Source organism: Somniosus microcephalus, chromosome 6, assembly GCF_052327205.1.
Source record: "Somniosus microcephalus isolate GS21.2 chromosome 6, FLI_Smic_1.0, whole genome shotgun sequence".
Taxonomy (NCBI): Eukaryota; Metazoa; Chordata; class Chondrichthyes; order Squaliformes; family Somniosidae; genus Somniosus; species Somniosus microcephalus.
In genome coordinates this window covers 218710555-218730845 of record NC_140992.1, presented here as the reverse complement: position 1 = coordinate 218730845, position 20291 = coordinate 218710555, and the positions used below count along the sequence as shown (strand labels likewise).

Sequence of the window (20291 nt, the reverse complement as noted above, 5' to 3'; positions counted from 1 at the left end):
TCCGGCCGGGGGGGGCAGGGCTCGGAGAGCGTGGCTCTCGGCCGGGGTGGGGGGGCGAGGCTCGGAGAGCACGGCACTCGGTAGTGCGGGGCGGCAGGGTTACCCCGGCAACCAGAGCCGCAATCGGCGGAATTCCGGCCGGGGGGGCGGGGCTCGGAGAGCGTGGCTCTCGGCCGGGGTGGGGGGCCGAGGCTCGGAGAGCGCGGCACTCGGTAGTGCGGGGCGGCAGGGTTACCCCGGCAACCAGAGCCGCAATCGGCGGAATTCAAGCCGGCTGGGCCGGGGGCGGGGCTCGGAGAGCGGCGGGGGGGGCGGGGCTCGGAGAGCGGCGGGGGGGCGGGGCTCGGAGAGCGGCGGGGGGGGCGGGGCTCGGAGAGCGGGGGGGGGGCTCGGAGAGCGGGGGGGGGGCTCCGGGAACGGGGCTCGGAGGGGCGGGGCTCGGAGAATGGGGCTCGGAGAGCGGCGGGGGGGGGGCAGGGCTCGGCGGCGGGGCGGTGATTAAGCAAACTTTGGCCCAGAATTTGCGGTAGCATTTGCCGTCATTTTGCTTTTGAAACTGACTGCAATTTCAGGATTTGGCGTATGTGCAACCTATTGCGGAAATCCCGATGTTGCAATCTGTCATTCACTGCTCCTCCACCGGCTGCACTGTGCTTCCTTCCCCCTCCCCCCCCCCCCCCCCCCCCACAAACAGAGCCGGTATCAGTGAAATCTCTAAAAAATCAAACAGCGTATTGACTGCTAAGCAAAGGTTATGACCCTGAAAAACTATTTTAAATTTTTTGCAGTGTCCATTTTATCTATTTTCATAAAAAATTAAAATTTTTAAGCAACTTTAATTTGTTCATCTTTGTTTCAGGTTTGCCTTTTGTGAGAGCGGCAATCTTTGTTTTGTTCTCTTTAACATTTTAAAAAAGTTAGAAGTGGATAATTCCCCCCGCCCCCCCCCCCAGTCTCTCTCTGCCGCCCCCCCACCCCCCCAGTCGCTCTCTCTCTCTCTTCCAACAACAACATGCCCTCGAAAAAGCCTCGGCAATGCCGGGCTCACCCCAGCTAGTTTAAAATAAATTGGTTTAAAATAGCGGACAAATTAATTTTGTCTGACTTATTAACATTTGCTGTTCTGTTTACGCAAAGATCCATTTTGAAGCTCAAGATGCCCAATCGACAATTGAGAATACCCTTTATCTACTTGGGTAGATTTTGTAGTTTTACACTGCACATATGGGAACCCAAACCTTGTGAATAAAGAGAACAAATTCCTGCCGTGCGCTCTCGGTGCCACCACGCACGCATATCGTGAAGTTTCATACTCCTCTCCTGGGATTTTCCATGTCCGGAGCGAGAAGCATGAATTTCAATGACATCCAGTCTCACGCTGCAAGGCCAGACTGTCTAAAAATGTAGCTTTTAATGGGAATTGTATATCACAGGATTGACTATACTAGTTCATACTAAGTCAGGTGCAAACTAAAACTCAGCTTGTATCAAAAATTTCCTCATGTCACATTTAAATACAGGTACGCAGTAGCTACATTTGACTGCAAGGACCCGAATAGCTGTAATCCTGCTCCGTTGCTGTAAATGCTGGAGCAGAAATCGTGCTCTGTCGGTGAAAAGAGAGTCTGACTTCTTCCCCAAAATTTCTGGGATCAGGGCACAGTCAGGTCATTTACATAAATCAGACGGGCACCCATGCCAGTATGAGTGCAGCTCACTAGAGAGGACATTTCCTCCCGCATAAGAGATTAGCGTGCAAAGTTAAAGCACACGGGATTGGGGGTAAGGTACTGTCTTGGATAGAGAACTGGTTGTCAGACAGGAAGCAAAGAGTTGGAATAAACGGGTCTTTTTCCGAGTGGCAGGCAGTGACTAGTGGGGTACCGCAGGGATCGGTGCTAGGACCCCAGCTATTCACAGTATATATAAATGATCTAGATGAGGGAACTGGATGTAATATCTCCAAATTTGCAGACGACACAAAGCTGGGTGGGCATGTATGCTGTGAGGAGGATGCAGAGAAACTCCAGTATGATTTGGACAGGTTGGGTGATTGGGCATGGCAAATGCAGTATAATGTGTCTGCCCCACCTGTGACAGAGACTGTAGGTCCCGCATTGGACTCATCAGTCACCTGCGAACTCATTTTTAATGTGGAAGCAAGTCACCCTCGGTTCAGAGGGACTGCCTAAGAGAAGAGAAGATAATGTGGATAAATGCGAGGTTATCTACTTTGGTGGCAAAAACAGGAAGACAGATTATTATCTGAACGGCAATAGATTGGGAAAAGGGGGAGTGCAACGAGACCTGGGTGTCCTTGTGCACCAGTCGCTGAAGGTAAGCATGCAGCTGCAGCAGGCGGTTAAGAAGGCAAATGGTATGTTAGCCTTCATAGCGAGAGGATTCGAGTACAGGAGCAAGGATGTCTTGCTGCACTTGTACAGGGCCTTGGTGAGACCACACCTTGAGTATTGTGTGCAGTTTTGGTCACCTTATCTGAGGAAGGATGTTCTTGCCATGGAGGGAGTGCAACGAAGATTCACCAAACTGATACCTGGGATGGCAGGAATGACATATGAGGAGAGATTGGGTCGATTAGGCTTATATTCGCTGGAGTTTAGAAGAATGAGAGGGGATCTCATTGAAACTTATAAAATTCTAACAGGACTAGACAGATTAGATGCAGGAAGGATGTTCCCGATGGCGGGGGAGTCCAGAACCAGGGGTCACAGTCTAAGGATAAGGGGTAAGCCATTTAGGACTGAGATGAGGAGGAATTTCTTCACCCAGAGAGTGGTGAACCTGTGGAATTCTCTACCACACAAGGCAGTTGAGGCCAGTTCATTAAATATATTCAAGAAGTTAGATATACTTCTTAAGGCTAAAGGGATCAAGGTATTTGGGGAGAAAGCAGGGACAGGGTACTGAATTTGGATGATCAGCCATGATCTCATTAAATGGCAGAACAGGCTCGAGGGGCCGAATGGCCTACTCCTGCTCCTATCTTCTATGTTTCTATTTGCAAGCTGCATGAGAGCAAAGCTGGTAGGACTCGCTTAAAAGCACAGTAAATTTTCAAATCGGTTGCCTTTCTCAAAGGACCAAATTCATCCTGGCCAGCTGTTACCATCTGGATGTTCAGGCCTTGACCCTGGCCTGGAGCCCCCCCGTGGGACCCACTTCTGCTGCTCCATTGAACTGGACGCTGGTATCTTCCCTGACGTGCAGTTCATTGAGGTCCCAGAAGGTGGGAACAGCAGGAAATCTGGTGGCCGATGCAAATCTCCCAGCCCACCTACTTTTAGAATGTCAGGCTTCTGGGGGCGGACGGTACTCCTGCCCTCACCCACACAAGGAAATTTAGGGCCCATGTTTTTAAACCTCTGGTAACAGTGGCAGCATAGCATTCTGTGGTGGCAAGATCGGGCCGATCTTCCAAGTAAGTGGTGCCCGTGATTTCCCGATATGCACAGCTGGCAGACGGGGCTTCCTGCCAGCAACAGATTCTTGGAAAATCAGCCCTGATAATTGCTATGAGGTCACTGTAGTTTCCTTGTGAGGTCTGAAAAAAATTACTTGGTTCAATGTTTAACCCTATGGTTTCAGTAAATTCAAAATGAATTTGTAGTCGACATTTTCTGTTTGCATTGCAAACAGAATAGACATGGGTAAGTGTGGGTCACTAAATTTAGAAGAAGGCTCACAAAAATTGTATTAAACTTAAAAATACTGCTTTATTAAAAAAAAAATAATGCCAAAAGCTGTCCTGGATTGCTGAACAGTCTCAGGCATTAGCTCATTCTGGTGCTCACTGGAATGATGAAGGCTGATACGGCAGCTGAACATTGAGCCCAGTAGTCATAATCATAATCAACTTTATTGTCATTGTTAGTGCACAAGTGCAGTACAACGAAATGTAGGCTTGCGGCTCCCGAGAGTGTACATTTAGATTAAGACATTTAAACATTCAACATTCATTTGGCTTGTAATACATTAACATAAACATAACCATAATAAAGTGCATTGGCAGATGTGCAGGCTTTAGAGTTTATTTGTGGAGTTCAGTAGGATGACAGCCCTGGTAAAGAAGCTGTTCCTAAATCTGGTCGTTCGGGTGCGAATGCATCTGTAGCATCTCCCAGATGGCAGGAGGGTGAACAGACTGTGGCTGGGGTGGGTAGGGTCTTTGATGATGGTCCGTGACCTCCGTAAACAGCGTTTCTGGTATATGTGCTCTATGGTCGGTAGCCGGGTGCCGGTAATGCGTTGGGCAGTTTTGACTACCCGCTGCAGGGCTTTCCGGTCATAGTAGCTACAGCTGCCATACCATACTGTGATACAGTTCGTCAGGATGCTCTCTATTGTGCAGTGGTAAAAGTTAGAGAGGATCAGGGGTGACAGGTTACATCCCTTCAGCCTCCTTAGGAAATATAGGCGCTGCTGGGCCTTCTTCACCAGAGAGGAGGTATTGAGGGACCAGGAGAGGTCTTCCGTGATGTGGACTCCGAGGAACTTAAAGCTGTTCACCCTTTCCACCACAGCCCCATGGATGTGGATGGGGGTGTGACTTCCGCCTTTAGACTTCCTGAAGTCCACAATGATTTCTTTGGTTTTCTTGATGTTAAGGGCCAGGTTGTTATCGGCGCACCACTTCACGAGATGCTGGACCTCCTCCCTGTAGGCTGACTCATCGTTGTTGGTGATCTGGCCTACTACCGTGGTATCATCCGCAAACTTGATGATGGTGTTGGAACCATGAACAGCCACACAGTCGTGGGTGAAGAGGGAGTAGAGGAGGGGGCTCAGCACACATCCTTGTGGGGCCCCCGTGTTCAGGGTCGGGGGGGGGGGAGGTGTGGTTACCTAATTTGACAGACTGGGGTCTGTTTGTTAGGAAGTCCAGGGTCCAGTTGCAGAGGGAAGTATTCAGGCCAAGAGTGTGGAGTTTGGTGGCCAGCTTGTTGGGGACGATAGTGTTGAATGCTGAGCTGTAGTCTATGAACAGCATTCTGATGTAGGTCTCTTTACCATCTAAGTGATTCAGTGCAGAGTGTAGAGCAGTTGTGATTGCATCCTCCGTTGATCTGTTTGCACGATAGGCAAACTGGTGTTGGTCAAGAGAGGCGGGAACACTGGCTTTGATGTGAGCCAGGACCAGTCTCTCGAAACACTTCATTATGATGGGTGTGAGTGCGACAGGTCGATAGTCGTTCAGGCACGTCACAGCGTTTGCTTTGGCACAGGAATAATGGTAGCGGTCTTGAAGCATGTAGGGACTACTGCCTAGGCCAATGACAGATTGAAGATGGCGGTGAAGACATCAGCCAGCTGATCAGCACATTCCTTGAGTACCCGTCCAGGGATGCTATCAGGTCCAGCAGCCTTTCGTGTGTTCACTCCGCGTAGAACACCCATTACGTCGGAGGTCGACAGAGTGAGCACCTGGTCTTCCGGGGGTGGCAAGGCTTTGGTAGCCGGTGATGGACTGGATGCCTTGCCACATGCGCCGGGGTCCGAGTTGTTGTGGAAATGATCCTCTATCTGCAGTGTCTGTTTCCTTTTGGCAGTCCTGATACCCTTTTTTAGGTTGGTCCTAGCTGCACTTTAAGCCGCCGCATCGCCAGATTTAAATGCTGTGTCGCGTGCTTTCAACAGCGAGCGGACCTCTCCGTTCATCCAGGGTTTCTGGTTGGGGTATGTCCTGATATTTTTATGGGTCGTGACGACCTCGACGCAACTGTTAATGTAGAATAGCACTGTGGATGCGTATTCCTCGATGTCATTATGGGCAAACATGCCCTAATCAGTGCGTTCGAAGCAATCCTGAAGCTCCGAGACTGCCCCCTCTGGCCATACTTTCACTGATCTCACTGATGTTCTCACTCTTTTGATGAGCGGTTTGTATGCCGGGGCTAGAAACAGGGAGAGGTGGTCAGACTTCCCAAGGTGGGGGCAGGGAATGGCCTTATAAGCATCTACAATGCTCGTGTAGACTTGATCCAGTGTGTTCTCCCCTCTTGTGGGGCAGGAAACATTCTGGTGGAATTTCGGTAGTACAGATTTTAGGTTTATGTGATTGAAGTCCCCCGTGACGATAAAAGCTCCGTCTGGGTGCGCAGTTTGTTGTTCACTGATGGCCCTGTAGAGTCTCCTGACCTCAGCGCTGAGCCGAGATCTAACAGCAAATACAATTTTATAATGCCAGGTTTTTGCTCTCCCAACGTGCAACATTCTTACATTTTTCATGTGATGTCATACTGAGAAGGCAGGATATTAATAAATAACATTTATTTGAACTCGGCGCACAGCTCGCTGCTAAATTCAGGGGAACTACTTCTAACCCAACGTGCCAAACACCCTTGTTATGTAACAATATCTGAAACTATCATTAGCCCAGTCACAAGGCTGGGCTAATGATCTCAGATATGTGGAGTCAGACCACTCGATTATTTAAAAAAATAAATAAGTAATTTCTTATTATGAAAGTTTAGTTTAAAGGATCATTTTCTGACTTTGAGGTCCTAGTGGAGAGTCTCGCTTGGGTGGGGGGAGGGGGGAAACATGCCAGAAATTCGAGTGTGCACTGCAGACAATTGTCCAACCTGTTAAATTAATGGTCAGAAAATCATCCAAAGCATGTCTGAATTCTCGATACTACTCCCGACAGGCGACACTCTCCAGCAAGCATGCCATTAGAAAATTACCCCTTAAATCTAATTTTAGCAGACTCACAAATATAGATTCCTTGAAGTAATTCGTAAGCCCACTCATAAGCGAGGCCTTCATAACCCACTTGTCAGTGCTACTAAGTATTCTGCCATTTGCCCATTTTTAGTCTCCGTGTATAATATTTAAGTTTGACATAATCACTAGATACATTAGAGTGAAAGGTCGTGATCATCTTAATATTATCATTTTCTCCACCAGTCCAGGGCACTCACAGTTTCAACACCACTTACTGGTCGCAAGTATATGAAGGAGAGCAACCTGTGTGTGACCCCCATATCCTCTGCAACACAGTGTGTTAGTCGTCTTCATGCCATACTAACCGGGCTGAAAAATGCCCCAAGTGAGAAATTATTACAACTTTTCAGGTGAGCTATGTGTGTTGGGGTACAGATTGTATCCTTTCAGGTAACATTTTATAGTTAGAGATGTCCCCAAGTAACATCCCTGTTTATTAATATTTGGTAAGAATGTTTAAGAGATATTGTTAAAGACCATACATAATCTGACTTATTATAGATCACTAGTTATCTATTCACTATCTAGAAATACTTCTGTAAGGGCCGAGATGTTTTTAAAGTATAAGAGTATTTCATATCACAGCCAAAAATATGAGCTTGAAAGAGTTGACTCTGATTATCCCATACTGCAACAGATCTCAGCCAATCTGCAGTCATGAGAAACGTGGAAATTATTATCTGAAGGGCTGTTATTTACAATGCATTGACTGATGCAGCTGAACAGGTAGAAGTTGTGGGAATCTGTATTAAAGAATTGTGGCCTATTCAAATTTCATGGGAACAGGTGGAAATGACTATTGGCTTCTCAAGCTATGTGACAGTTTGTATGAAAGCTTACCAAACATAAGAAATAAAAATGTGGAAAAATGCCTTTGAGATACATAAAATCAGAAGTGAAGTAAAGGAGCTCATTCTTCAATAATGATGAAAATTATTCAGCATAAATTGATTTTGTAATTGTAAATTTGTAATCTCTTGTTACTGAGATGTACTAACAATAAATTACGTGTAGAAAGGTATTGGGGCTCTGCTGCCTGCACCACTGGTGCTACCAATAGAGCTGCCTGTTGATAATTGAATAACTTTGGCAGCAGTTTTGGACCAATCCAGAACCAGGGATCTTCATTTTTTCTGGCTGAAGGATGCTAAGTGGTAGAGGAGAGTTCAACACTGAAAGAGAGGGAAATGTACACATCTGTAATGTGTGTGTGTGTGTATATAACACTTTTCAAAACAGCATTACTCGAACAACTCAAAACTCTTTGGCCACCACCAGGATGTCTTCTAAATGGACAGGGGGTTCTAGCCAATCTAAGTACTAAATTCAGCTTATATATATTCTAATGAAAATTGTCTCTAGGTGGGGTGAGATTCAACTTCGGTGGAGTTGCAAAAACTGACGGTAGCGGATCGGTCTCTCATTCTCATTCCCCGCCCAGTATTCCTTTATATTGATTTCACTGGAAAGGAAAATTGGGCGGGTTGTATAACTGGCGGCTGATCTGCTACCGCCAATTTTGCACCCCAACCAAAGTTGAATTTCACCCTTTATGATTTATTTCCAAAGGAAAATAGTTATGAACAAGACTGTAGTGTATGTACCTTTAAGAGAAAACTACTTTTACAGCTCCTGTATACTGTAGTACCGGCAGTGACCACACCTGTATATAAGCCCTGAGAAGGCATCTGTACTGTTAGTTTTTAGACTACCCTCATCCAGTAAACACCTGTTGATTGTTGATCTGCAGTCTCCGTCTATTTATTGAAGAACACCATACCTTAAGATTCACGGATTTAATAGTGGCGACGAGGTCGATTTGAACCTACCTGCAACTCTGCATTGCCTCCCAAGGATTCGCTCCTGGAGGACAGTGGAAGAAAGTCGAGGCCAGAAGCACGGGCGTCGACCACGAGCAACCGTCCAGTCATCCGGCAGAGAGTGAGCATCGCAGGGGAGGCTGTTGAGAGCTGGGCTTGGTTCTCCAGCCACGACGATCCAGCAACAGGCTGGCAACAGGTACAGCGCAGACCCTTCCCAGACAGCGACAGCTGGAGCCGACCGACGGCACAGAAAAGGCCGAGCAGCGTCGACGGGGTAAGAGAGAGTGTAAAGCGCACAGGGCGCAGCCGGGGATTGAAGACCGAGCGGCGTCGACGGAAAACAAAAAGAGAGAGAGGGTAAAGCACAGCCGGGGTTCAGGACCGAGCGGCGGCAACGAGAGAGGCGCACAGGAAAACGCGCAGAGTGCAGCCAGGGCTCAAGGGCTCAGCAGTGTCCGCGGGGGAAGAAAGGAAGCGCGGGAGACGCCATTTGAGCCGCGGAGAAGAAGGGAGAGCACGGGAGACGCCATTTTTGAAGCCGCAGCGGAGAAGAAGGGCGAGCGCGGGAAGAAAGGGAAGCGCGGGAGACGCCGTTTTGAGCCAGCGGAGAAGAAGGGAGAGCGCGGGAGACGCCATTTTAGCCAGTCTAACCACACCCAGGGATGCCGAAGAGTGGCAGTGTCACAGCGTTCGACAATGAAGTCAAAGATTGAGCGACATATGTGGAACGTATTGAGGTGTACTGCAAGGCGAATGAAGTGCCAGATGCCAGGAAAGCACTGGTTTTGTTGAATTCCATGGGTGCAAAAACGTATGGCTTACTGCGAAACCTAATAACCCCAGAGAAGCCAGTGGATAAGGATTTCGAAAACATAGCGGAAATCCTACAGGACCACTTAAACTCCACACCGCTGCTGATAGCAGAAAGATTTAAGTTTCACAAAAGGAACCAGCATAAAGACGAAAGTAATGCTGAGTATTTAACGGAACTGCGCAAGCTATCGAAACACTGCCAGTTTGGAATGGGACTAGCAGATACGTTAAGGGATAAGTTTGTGTGTGGGCTTCAAAGTGAAGGAACCCAGAAACGGCTTCTATCAGAAAAGGATCTTACGCTGGACAAGGCTTTCAGCATGGCAGTATCACACGAAGCAGCCGCACGGGGCGCTGCAGAGATACAACGGAGACCGCAAGAATATGGCACCAATGAAATGTCATATGGAGCAGGGAAGTGTTATCGCTGCGGCAGAACAACACACGACCAGAAGGATTGTTGGTTCAAGGACCAAGTGTGCAGACAGTGTGGATGTCGTGGCTTTGTGAGGTGCTGTCGAAGCCTTGGCGAGTTGCTGTAGTGCATCTTGTAGATAGTTCACACTGCAGCCATGGTACGCCGGTGGTGGACGGAGTGAATGTTTAAGGTGGTGGATGGGGTGCCAATCAGGTGGGCTGCTTTGTCCTGGATGGTGTCGAGCTTCTTGCGTGTTGTTGGAGCTGCACTTATCCAGGCATAGGAGAGTATTCCATCACATTCCTGACTTGGGCCTTGTAGATGGTGGAAAGGCTTTGGGGAGTCAGGAGGTGAGACACTCGCCGCAGAATGCCCAGCCTCTGACCTGCTCTTGTAGCCACAGTATTTATGTGGCTGGTCCAGTTAAGTTTCAAGTCAATGGTGACCCCCCAGGATATTGATGATGGGGGATTCAGAGATGGTAATGCCGTTGAATGTCAAGGGGCGGTGGTTAGATGCTCTCTTGTTGGAGATAGTCATTTGCCTGGCAATTGTGTGGCGCGAATGTTATTTACCACTTATCAGCCCAAGCCTGAATGTCATCCAGGTCTTGCTGCATGCAGGCATAGACTGCTTCATTATCTGAGGAGTTGCGAATGGAACTGTGCAATCATCAGCGAACATCCCCACTTCTGACCTCATAATGGAGGGAAGGTCATTGATGAAGCAGCTGAAAATGGTTGGGCCTAGGACACTGACCTGAGGATCTCCTGCAGCGATGTGCTGGGGCTGAGATGATTTACCTCCAGCAACCACAGCCATCTTCCCCTGATTCTCATTGACTTCAATTTTACTAGGGCTCCATGATGCCACATTCGGTCAAGTGCTGCCTTGATGTCAAGGGCAGTCACTCTCACCTCACCTCTGGAATTCAGCTCTATTGTCCATGTTTGGACCAAGGCTGTAATGAGGTCTGGAGCCGAGTGGCCCTGGCAGAACCCAAACTGAGCATCAGTAAGCAGGCTATTGGTGAGTGTCACTTGATTGCATTGTCAACAACACCTTCCATCACTTTGCTAATGATTGAGAGTAGACTGATGGGATGATAATTGGCCGGATTGGATTTGGCCTTTTTTTGTGGATAGGACATACTTGGGCAGTTTTCCACATTGTTGGGTAGATGCCAGTGTTGTAGCTGTACTGGAACAGCTTGGCTAGAGGCATGGCTAGTTCTGGAGCACAAGTCTTCAGCACAACAACCGGGACGTTGTCGGGGCCCATAGCCTTTGCTGTATCCAGTGCGCTCAGCCGTTTCTTGATATCACGTGGAGTGGCTGAAGACTAGCATCTGTGATGGTGGGAACCTCAGGAGGAGGCCGATATGGATCATCCACTCGGCACTTCTGGCTGAAGATGGTTGCAAATGCTTCAGCCTTGTCACTGCAACAACAACAAATTGCATTTATATACCACCATTAAAGTAGCAAATCAGCCCAAGGCACTTCATAGGAGCGTTGTCAAACAAAAATTTGACACCGAGCCACATGAGATATTATGACAGGAAAGGGATAAATTTTAAGGAGCGTCTTAAAGCAGGAGAGAGAGGTGGTGAGTTTTAGGGAGAGAATTCCAGCACTTAGGGCCTAGGCAGCTGAAGGCACGGCTGCCAATGGGCGATTAAAATCGGGGATGCGCAAGAGGCCAGAATTGGAGGAACGCAGAGGTCTCAGAGGGTTGTAGAGCTGGAGGAGGTTACAGAGATCTGAAGGGGCGAGGCCATGGAAGGAACTTGAAAACAAGGATGAGAATTTTAACATTGAGGCGTTGCCAGACCGGGAGCCAATATAGGTCAATGAGCACAGGGGTGATGGGTGAACGGGAGTTGGTGCGAGTTAGGATACGGGCAACAGCGCTTTGGATGAGCTGAAGTTTATGGAGGGTGGAAGATGGGAGAGTATTGGAATACAAAAGCAAAATACTGCAGATGCTGGAAATCTGAAATAAAAACAGAAAATGCTGGAAATACTCAGCAGGTCAGGCAGCATCTGTGGAGAAACAGAGTTAACATTTCAGGTCAATGACCCTTCGTCAGAACTGGAAAAAGTTGGAAATGTAACAGTTTTTTAAGCAAGTGTAGGGGCGGGGGGTGGGGGGGAGGAAAGAACAAAAGGGAAGGTCTGTGATAGGATGGAAGGCAGGAGAGATTAAGAGACATTAAGAGTGATGAAGAGATGGTTCAAGGCAAACGGAGATGGTAATGGGACAAGTTAAGAAACAAAAGATGGCTCTAGATGAAGTGTAAATGACAGTGGCAGAATGGAAGACAGCTGCCATGTGGGAGAGAGAAAAAAAAAATGAAATAAAATAAATGGGGAAAAAAAGGATAGGGGCAGAGGTTATGGTCTGAAGTTGTTGAACTCTATGTTCAGTCCAGAAGGCTGTAAAATGCCTAATCGAAAGATGAGGTGCTGTTCCTCGAGCTTACGTTGAGCTTCATTGGAACAGTGTAAGAGGCCGAGGACGGAGAGGTCTGAGTGGGAGTGGAGCGGAGGATTAAAGTGACAGGCGACCGGAAGCTCGGGGTCCCCCTTACGGACCGAACGGAGGTGTTCCAAAAAGCAGTCACTCAATCTGCGTTTGGTCTCTCTAGACTATTGGAATAGTCGAGTCTGGAGGTAACAAAGGCATGGATGTGAGGGTTTCAGCAGCAGATGAGCTGAGGCAGGGGTGGAAACGAACAATGTTACAGAGGTGGAAATAGGCAGTCTTGTTGATGGAGCGGATATGTGGTCGTAAGCTCATCTCAGGATCAAAAGTAATTCATTGGATGAAAAGGTCTTTGCAATGTCTTGAGGATATAAAAGATGCAGTGTAACTACAAGTTCTTTCTTTACCTAAGAGGCAGAAAATTAAAAGATGGTAAGATTATAAATTGGGAGAGGAGTCTACAATATTCAGTTTTCAGAGAAAGTGTCTGAAAAAAATTGGTGTGGGGAAACCCTGGCAGAAGATGGATTTTGAAGGGGATCTGAAGGTACTGTGGACCAGTATGATCATAAAAATGAAGCAGCCAGCAATCAAGCAAATAAAATATAAAGGGGGAAAAATTGGGTTGCTTTGTGCCTCCCATTAGTGCCCTCGGGGGCGCTAACAGGGCGCAAAGCCCCTGGCGCCCGGACGCGCAGCCGCTAGCATCTCCCGCGAAATTCAGCGGGAGGTTAGCGGCAGCGGTAGCGCCCCACAGCGCTGCGCCACCGGCGATTACGTCATCGACGTGCGCAGCGCCCCGGCTGCAAACTTCGGCTGTGCCTCCTGACCAGTCGCCGGACAATATGTCCAATAGAGTCAGGGTGGCGTTTTTGCAGCTGCGGCAGCGCAAGTTAAAGGGCAGGTGTCGGGCAGCCATTTTTTTTTGGCCGACTGCCAGCACCTGCCCCTTCCCCTTTTTTCTTCGGGGTGTCAGCTGCGATCGCTCAGCCCGGCACTCCTTATTGAGTGCCAGGCTGCTTTCCTGGCACCCCGCTCCCCAGTGGTTCAGCAGGGCCCCGGTGTGCGCAACACTAGGCCCTCCCCTTTAATCAGAGTAAGGAGGCCTGCAATATCGCGTCGCTACGTGTCGACGCACGTGACGCTGTTGCACGTAGCGCCGCGATACTCAGTTGTAGCGCCCCAGGAAGCAGTTGGAGCGCTTCCAGTAGCACCCTGCCTCCTGCATGGGGCACTACCACTGAATTTACGGTACAGGGCGCTACCTTTTTCGGGGCGCTAAAAGTAGCACCCTGGCAAAGTTAGCGCGCCAAAGGGGGCGTCGCCGAATTTCTCCCCCAAAGTATAAAGCAAGATAAATCAGATATAACTGATAATTTTGACATTGCGCGATAGTGTAAAACGGTTGATAGCGAATCGGCAGCCTTTTTTACATCTCTCTTGATTTTTATTTCCATTGACCCCAAGTCAGGTGAGGCACTTTCCATCATTCTCTCTGTTGCAAAGAATCTTGGGGGAAATATGACCGAAATCTTTGAAACATTGATCAGTATAGAGAATGTGGAAGTAAAAAATATCCCTAAACAATAAGGCGGCATGATCTAAAGATTAGGAAATCAGGGACTTCACTCTCTTCCCACAAAAGAATGGTAACATATGGAATAAGCTACCAACTGCAATTGGTATGAAAATTGTTAATTTATTTCACAAAATTCATGAGTTACATTTGAAGATAAAGATATGAGAGAATTACTAAAATGAGGACCAATAACGATAGTCATAAGCATGCCTCTGTATGAATGTCCCAAGGCAATACAACATGGTGTGAGACTAAGGAGGTGGGAATGACAAAAAAATGATGTAATTGACACTGGTATTATGGTAGAATGGATTGAATGTTATTATCTCATTCTTTACTTCTTGTGCTCTTGTGATTTTTAAGACACAAATGGGGTGAAATTTCTCTTTTAACTAAAACAGAGAAAAATCTCTCTTTTCCTTCACAATTAACAGCCTGCTAACGAAGCTGCAAATTTCCTGCAATTTTGTTCACAGGTAATTAGTTGTGCAGAAAAATAGGCATTCTTCTAAATTTTTTTTGCTGAAACAGGAATCCAACCCTGGAAGAATCAATTTTAATTCACAGTTGTTCAGATGTATGACAATGTGTTTATCTTTCTATCAGGTCTTGCTCCAGAGATCCCACACAATGTATTCTTAACAGAGTCAAAGAGATGGGTGAAATATTTTGTCACCATTACACACAGTCCACCAAGGATCACTCTGGCTTCTCAATAGGTCAGTACAGGTGACGCTAAACAAAATTAACAGCATAAGTTACTGAAAGACCAATACCAAAGCATAATGGGAATAAACTGCTGCATAATGATCGTTCAGTTTCAGTGTATTGTATTGTTAATGTATTCTTCCATATAAAATTCCATTTGAGAAAATAATACTGGGGACATGACTGGAACAGGTTTTTATCAGAAACTCTTAATAAATACCATTAATTATAGGGTAAGAATGCTTGGCTGGAGCCTGGATTATTGTGTTGCTCTGTTGTCCATTTCTTCTGCAAATACCTTGAAGTCTTGATGTCTGCAGACCATGTCAATCATTGCAAACTCCTCCCCTCTTAATTTAAGTTAATTCCCTGCAAGTCCGATCTACCTTGTGTCATTCTTAGCCCACCTTGACCATGCCCCTCCAAATCCACTCTGACTCGCCCATATGTGTTTCTGACTGCCTCCAACTGTGTCAACCCACTCTCGCCTGAGTCCTTCTTTACCTTTTCTCTTCAGCTGTTCCTATTTTCCTTTTGCTAAGAGTGAAGCAGTTTTCATTATAATTGAGTTAAGGGGGGACTATTCTTATCTGTGTTGTAGTAAATTATTTATTTGAAAGGAAGTGATAAGTAGTGGTTGGTTATGCAAAATGGGCATGTTAATATGGTTGGTCTTTAATTGCACAGACTATGCTACCAAGCGCCTTCGATTTGCAGAGGTTCTTTACTACAAAGTCCTGGAAGCAGTCATTGAGCAGGAAAAGAGGAGGTTAGGAGAGATAGATCTGACTGTAAGTACAAATTAAAATATTTTAAAAAGCAGATAAAATTTAGAATCTACTGCTTGTAGTATTAGCAGTCAGCTTTCATACACTAATATCACAACAGAGTCAACTTTAGGTTGAACTGTTACATGAATTGAGGGTAGTTTTCACACAAAGTCGCCACCAGCAATGTGCCAAAGTTGAAACATTTTCTGTCTATGTTTAACAGCCCTTGTCACTCACAGTTCTTTTTAATATTACACATGAACCCTTAATTGTGCTGGTGGCAGGCTCTTCAATGCTCTCAGTCCATTTTGAAGCATTTTATTTTTAAATGTTGTGACTATGGAATAATAAGTTCCTTAAGCTGCCTTCCCTGTTTGATGCCATCCCTCCTGATGTTCCAGTGTGGGTGTTGGCACTACTAACTGACAAACATGCTAGAATTAGGAGGAAGCTCAAATCAACAAAAGGTTGTTTTTGTTACTGTTTAAAGTTTGGAAACTGTCACAATTTCCCCTCAGTTAGAAATAGCATTAGTGACACTGTAAAGCTTCCAATAAACAGCCCAGTGTTCTGATTTTGAATTATATTTAATGTCTATCTTACTTTTCATATTAAGCGTTTTTTTTTGTATTCCTTTTACCACAAGAGATGTTAACGTTGGGCTAGAAATTCGTTGGGCGCTAACTTTTGAAAAGTAGAAAAAGTAGCGCCAGGTGCTAATGATTCTCTTCTGGCGGGAAATTCAGCTTTAGCACTCCAAGAGGGAGGTGGAACGCTAAATCAAGCGCTAGCCACTTCTCTTAGGGCGCTAAAGCCCGAGAGCGGGGCGGTAGCGGCAGAGCGCTGAACAATGTGGAGTGCAAAGATACCGGCATCGGAGGCTGCTTCCCTCGCTTAAAGGGAAGGGCCAATGATGGTGCACAACATACTTCTGCTCAGTTCTGTGTTGCCAGGCGACCTGTGCGACTGCCATTACAGCCCCGAACACTCTCAGAGAGTGGAGGGCTTGGACATCTCGCAGCAATAAAGCATTGAAAATTTTAGTTTTCAGACTGCTGCAAAGAATAAAGTTTGGCCTAAAAACCAGCACCTTTAATTAGCGCACCCCAAGCAGCCAGCCGAGGTGACAATGCCTCTTCTTGCCGTTGCTGACGCTAGGCAATTTTGCATCCGGGACGATAACGGGGCGCTGCGCACTCTTACTACGTCACGATCTGCGAGGCGCTAGAGAACAAGGCGGTAAGTGTTAGCGCCAGTGCTAAACCGGCAGGGAAGTTCACGGGCGTCGCTGAATTCGGCGCGCCTGGTTGCTAACCCCTTAGCGCCCCATTACCGCCCCCCCCCCCCCGCCAACCACTAACTGGAGGCGCAAAGCAGCCGAATTTCTCCCCCTTTGTTCCTATGTTTGTTTCATGGAAATTATGTCACAATTATGAACAAATGGCCATGGGAAAACAAATTAGAATGAGCATGAGCTCCCATAATGGCCAAGTGGAACAGTATTAAGCCATACAGACCAGAAGGTCCCAAAGATATTGCATATGTACGATAAAAGGTCAATCAAATAAATGTCCGATTTTCTTCGTTTACCTTTATCAAATTGTGGCAAACGTCTCTGCTTCTCATACAGGGGATATTGGAACAGGACATATTTCATCGATCTCTTCTGGCTTGCTGCCTTGAAATAGTTATCTTTTCCTATAAACCGCCAGGAGACTTTTCATGGATCATTGAGATCTATGACCTTCCACCCTATCACTTTTATAAGGTAAGCAGTGCATAGCAGTACTAATTGGCCTTCTATTAACCCTTTTAAATTAATACTCCAAAATGAGGCCCAATAGCAGTCTTATCCTTGAGTAATTGCTCGAAAAAAGGCTCTGTCTTTTTTTGCTGATAATTATTATTATTTATTATTGAAATCATGATGTGTTCTTCCTTCACAATTGGGGGCCACTATTTTCTCTGCATTTCTCTACATTTTCCAGACTCACAACACTAAAGATTGTCCGATTTTCCTCCACTCCCTCCCCACCATAACAGAAATCTAGCGGTGCACTTTTAGAACTGTCCCCTTTTAACCTCAGATGAATCTAGCTGTACTTTTTGTTCAGCTCATTTAAATGGCTTGTGTGAGCACCAGGCAGGGCTATTGCCTGGGAAGTGATCTTCACACCAAATTGTGGAAGAGAAATTGTACACTGCTGCAGGTCTTAAAGTCAGTACAGGCTCCAGGCAGTATTTTGGCCTGCTTGCTGCAGTGGAAAGAACAGTCCGATAAACTCCAGCCCCACAGCGGAGTCCTGCTGTAGCCTTGAATGAGGAAACAAAACGTTCCAGAAGGCTTAGTAGGTCACTGGCTGACCCTTTACAGATTCATCAATCTGACGGAGCAACCAGCAACTTCTACTGCCCAGTTTCCCTGGGTGGTCTTCGGGGCAGACATCTGCCGGGCGTAATCTGCAGCGATGTGGGAAGTGTTAATGACGTCACTCTCGCTTCATTTACATGGAACTTAAATGCTCCAAACCACGTCGCAATGTGTGAGGAATTGCACATAGAGGGGGACCCAGCCATACAGATCTCTGATCCTATTGCCTCTTTCTAAAACCTCGGGAACTGGCGCATACATGATGTTAGGCACAGGAAAAACCCATATGTCTTTACTGAACATGGCTGCCAGAAAGCTTTGCTTTGGCTTATTGGAGCAGAAGGAGATGCTGGAGCCAAGGATAAGCAAAGAACTGTCATAGTATAGTGGCTCAGCTTCAAAAATGTTGAGAAGTCGGTGACCCTGCTGAGAATGTTGACCACCTTTTAGTGAAGTGAGTGTGGGTGTATTTCCACTTATAAGCAAAAATTTTGACAATTTTTTTAATTGGACCCAGGACTATATTTTAAATCCATTGTTTCCCCAGTGACCTGTGGGTAAATTTGTCAGGCTGTTTTCTGATCTGGAAGGGTGTCTCAGCAACCTCATGCCTTACATTGACATTTTTACTCCAAATCAGTCCAAATGCTGATCCCTAACATAAACCTGTTTGGTGTAATGCATAATGTTGCATACAATCCTGAATTATTCCTGGTTGTAAGAAAATGCTATCTGGAATTATTCTACCTTAGGGGAAAACAACTTTGTAATAAATTCAGGTGCAGTTAAGGTGATGGCAGCAATAGGAAATTCTTTGATGTGCATTATGTCCGGAATATTTTGTTATCATTTTTTTTTAAGCTGATTGCCTATCTTGTAGGTGATAGAGGTACTTATAAGGGCAGAAGACGGTCTCTTCAGGGAGGTAGTAAAACATCTAAATCATATTGAGGAAACAATCCTGGAAAATATGGCATGGAAGCAAGAATCACCCCTTTGGGATGGAATTAAAGATTCAGAAAACAAGGTTCCAACATGTGAGGAGGTGCGTATCTATCTTTAATTTATTGTCCGCTTCTGTATTTTACATTAATCTAATCACTATATGAACCACAAACTATGGCCATCGCTCTGATTTGTGGAGGAAATAAATTGCAGTAATTGGACAGCACATTGACTAGGTCTATTTTTCATTAGGTGTCAAATACTGCAGTAAGAAGTCACACAACACCAGGTTATAGTCCAACAGCTTTATTTGAAATCACAAGCTTTCGGAGTGCTGCTCCTTCGTCAGGTGAAGTGGAGAGATGCATATAGACACAGCATATATAGTCAGAGAATACTGCCAGATGATTACAGGTAATCTTTCTAACTGCCCTTTATCACACCTCGGCAGAGAGATAATCACAGCAATCAAAGGTGTGAATGGTGTCCAAACAGGTCAGTCAGGAAAACATTACATCAAAGAACAATGAGGTGGGGTCACAAGGGGTCAAATGTTGCAGATGCTGGGGTCTGTATGAAAAACAAAAAACAGACAAAAACTTTTTTTGCTGGAAATCACAGCAAGTCCGGCCGCATCTGTGTAGAGAGAACAAGCCAACGACGACTCGAGTCTGGATGACCCTACGTCAGGTGGGTTACATGTAACGTGACATGAACCCAAGATCCCGGTTGAGGCCGTCCTCAGTTTCTGCTCGACGATTTTGCATTGTCGTGTGTCTCGAAGGCCGCCTTGGAGAATGCTTACCCGAAGATCGGAGGCTGAATGTCCTTGACACACGAGACACACGACAACGCAAAATCGTCGAGTTCTCTCTACACAGATGCGGCCGGACCTGATTTGATTTCCAGCAAAAAAAGTTTTTTGTCTGTTTTTTGTTTTTCATGCAGACCCCAGCATCTGCAACATTTGACCCCTTGTGACCCCACCTCATTGTTCTTTGATGTAATGTTTTCCTGACTGACCTGTTTGGACACCATTGACACCTTTGATTGCTGTGATAAAGGGCAGTTAGAAAGATTACCTGTAATCATCTGGCAGTATTCTCTGACTATATATGCTGTGTCTATATGCATCTCTCCACTTCACCTGACGAAGGAGCAGTGCTCTGAAAGCTTGTGATTTCAAATAAAGCTGTTGGACTATAACCTGGTGTTGTGTGACTTCTTACATTTGTCCACCCCAGTCCAACACCGGCATCTCCACATCACAAATACTGCAGTGACTGCTCTACAAACCACATTTATTCAAACTTAAACCTTTCAGACCTCAACACTGGTGCTGCCCTACTCATCTGAAAATAAGCATAATGATCAGTGGGAGGAGAGGAGGAAAAAGCACAGCAGAGGAAAATTATTTACTTTAATAATGCCTGTTATTTAACAAAGAATCTTGCACACATTGGACATAACCCTGTGTCCACGTGCAGCACAGGTGGCATTATTTCCCCAAATTCTCCCTAACCACTAAACAAGCAGGACAAAAATTATGAGGAATGCAAATTAAAAATGAGCAGAAATACAGGGTAAAATTCTTTATCCTGTCTATCCTGCCTGACCCAGAGCATAGTGCCTG

The 20291-nt window shown here is 46.2% G+C and overlaps 1 protein-coding gene across 1 annotated transcript in view; it reads left to right on the top strand.

Annotated features, from left to right (window-relative positions):
- rbl2 (retinoblastoma-like 2 (p130)) overlaps positions 1–20291 on the top strand; it is a 221298-nt gene that overhangs the window by 146515 nt on the left and 54492 nt on the right. The window contains exons 9-13 of the mRNA XM_085991425.1: positions 6928–7094; positions 14471–14583; positions 15260–15363; positions 16973–17110; positions 18594–18758. Of these exons, the coding sequence (XP_085847551.1) occupies positions 6928–7094; positions 14471–14583; positions 15260–15363; positions 16973–17110; positions 18594–18758 (687 nt within the window). The remainder of the gene's footprint in view (positions 1–6927; positions 7095–14470; positions 14584–15259; positions 15364–16972; positions 17111–18593; positions 18759–20291) is intronic.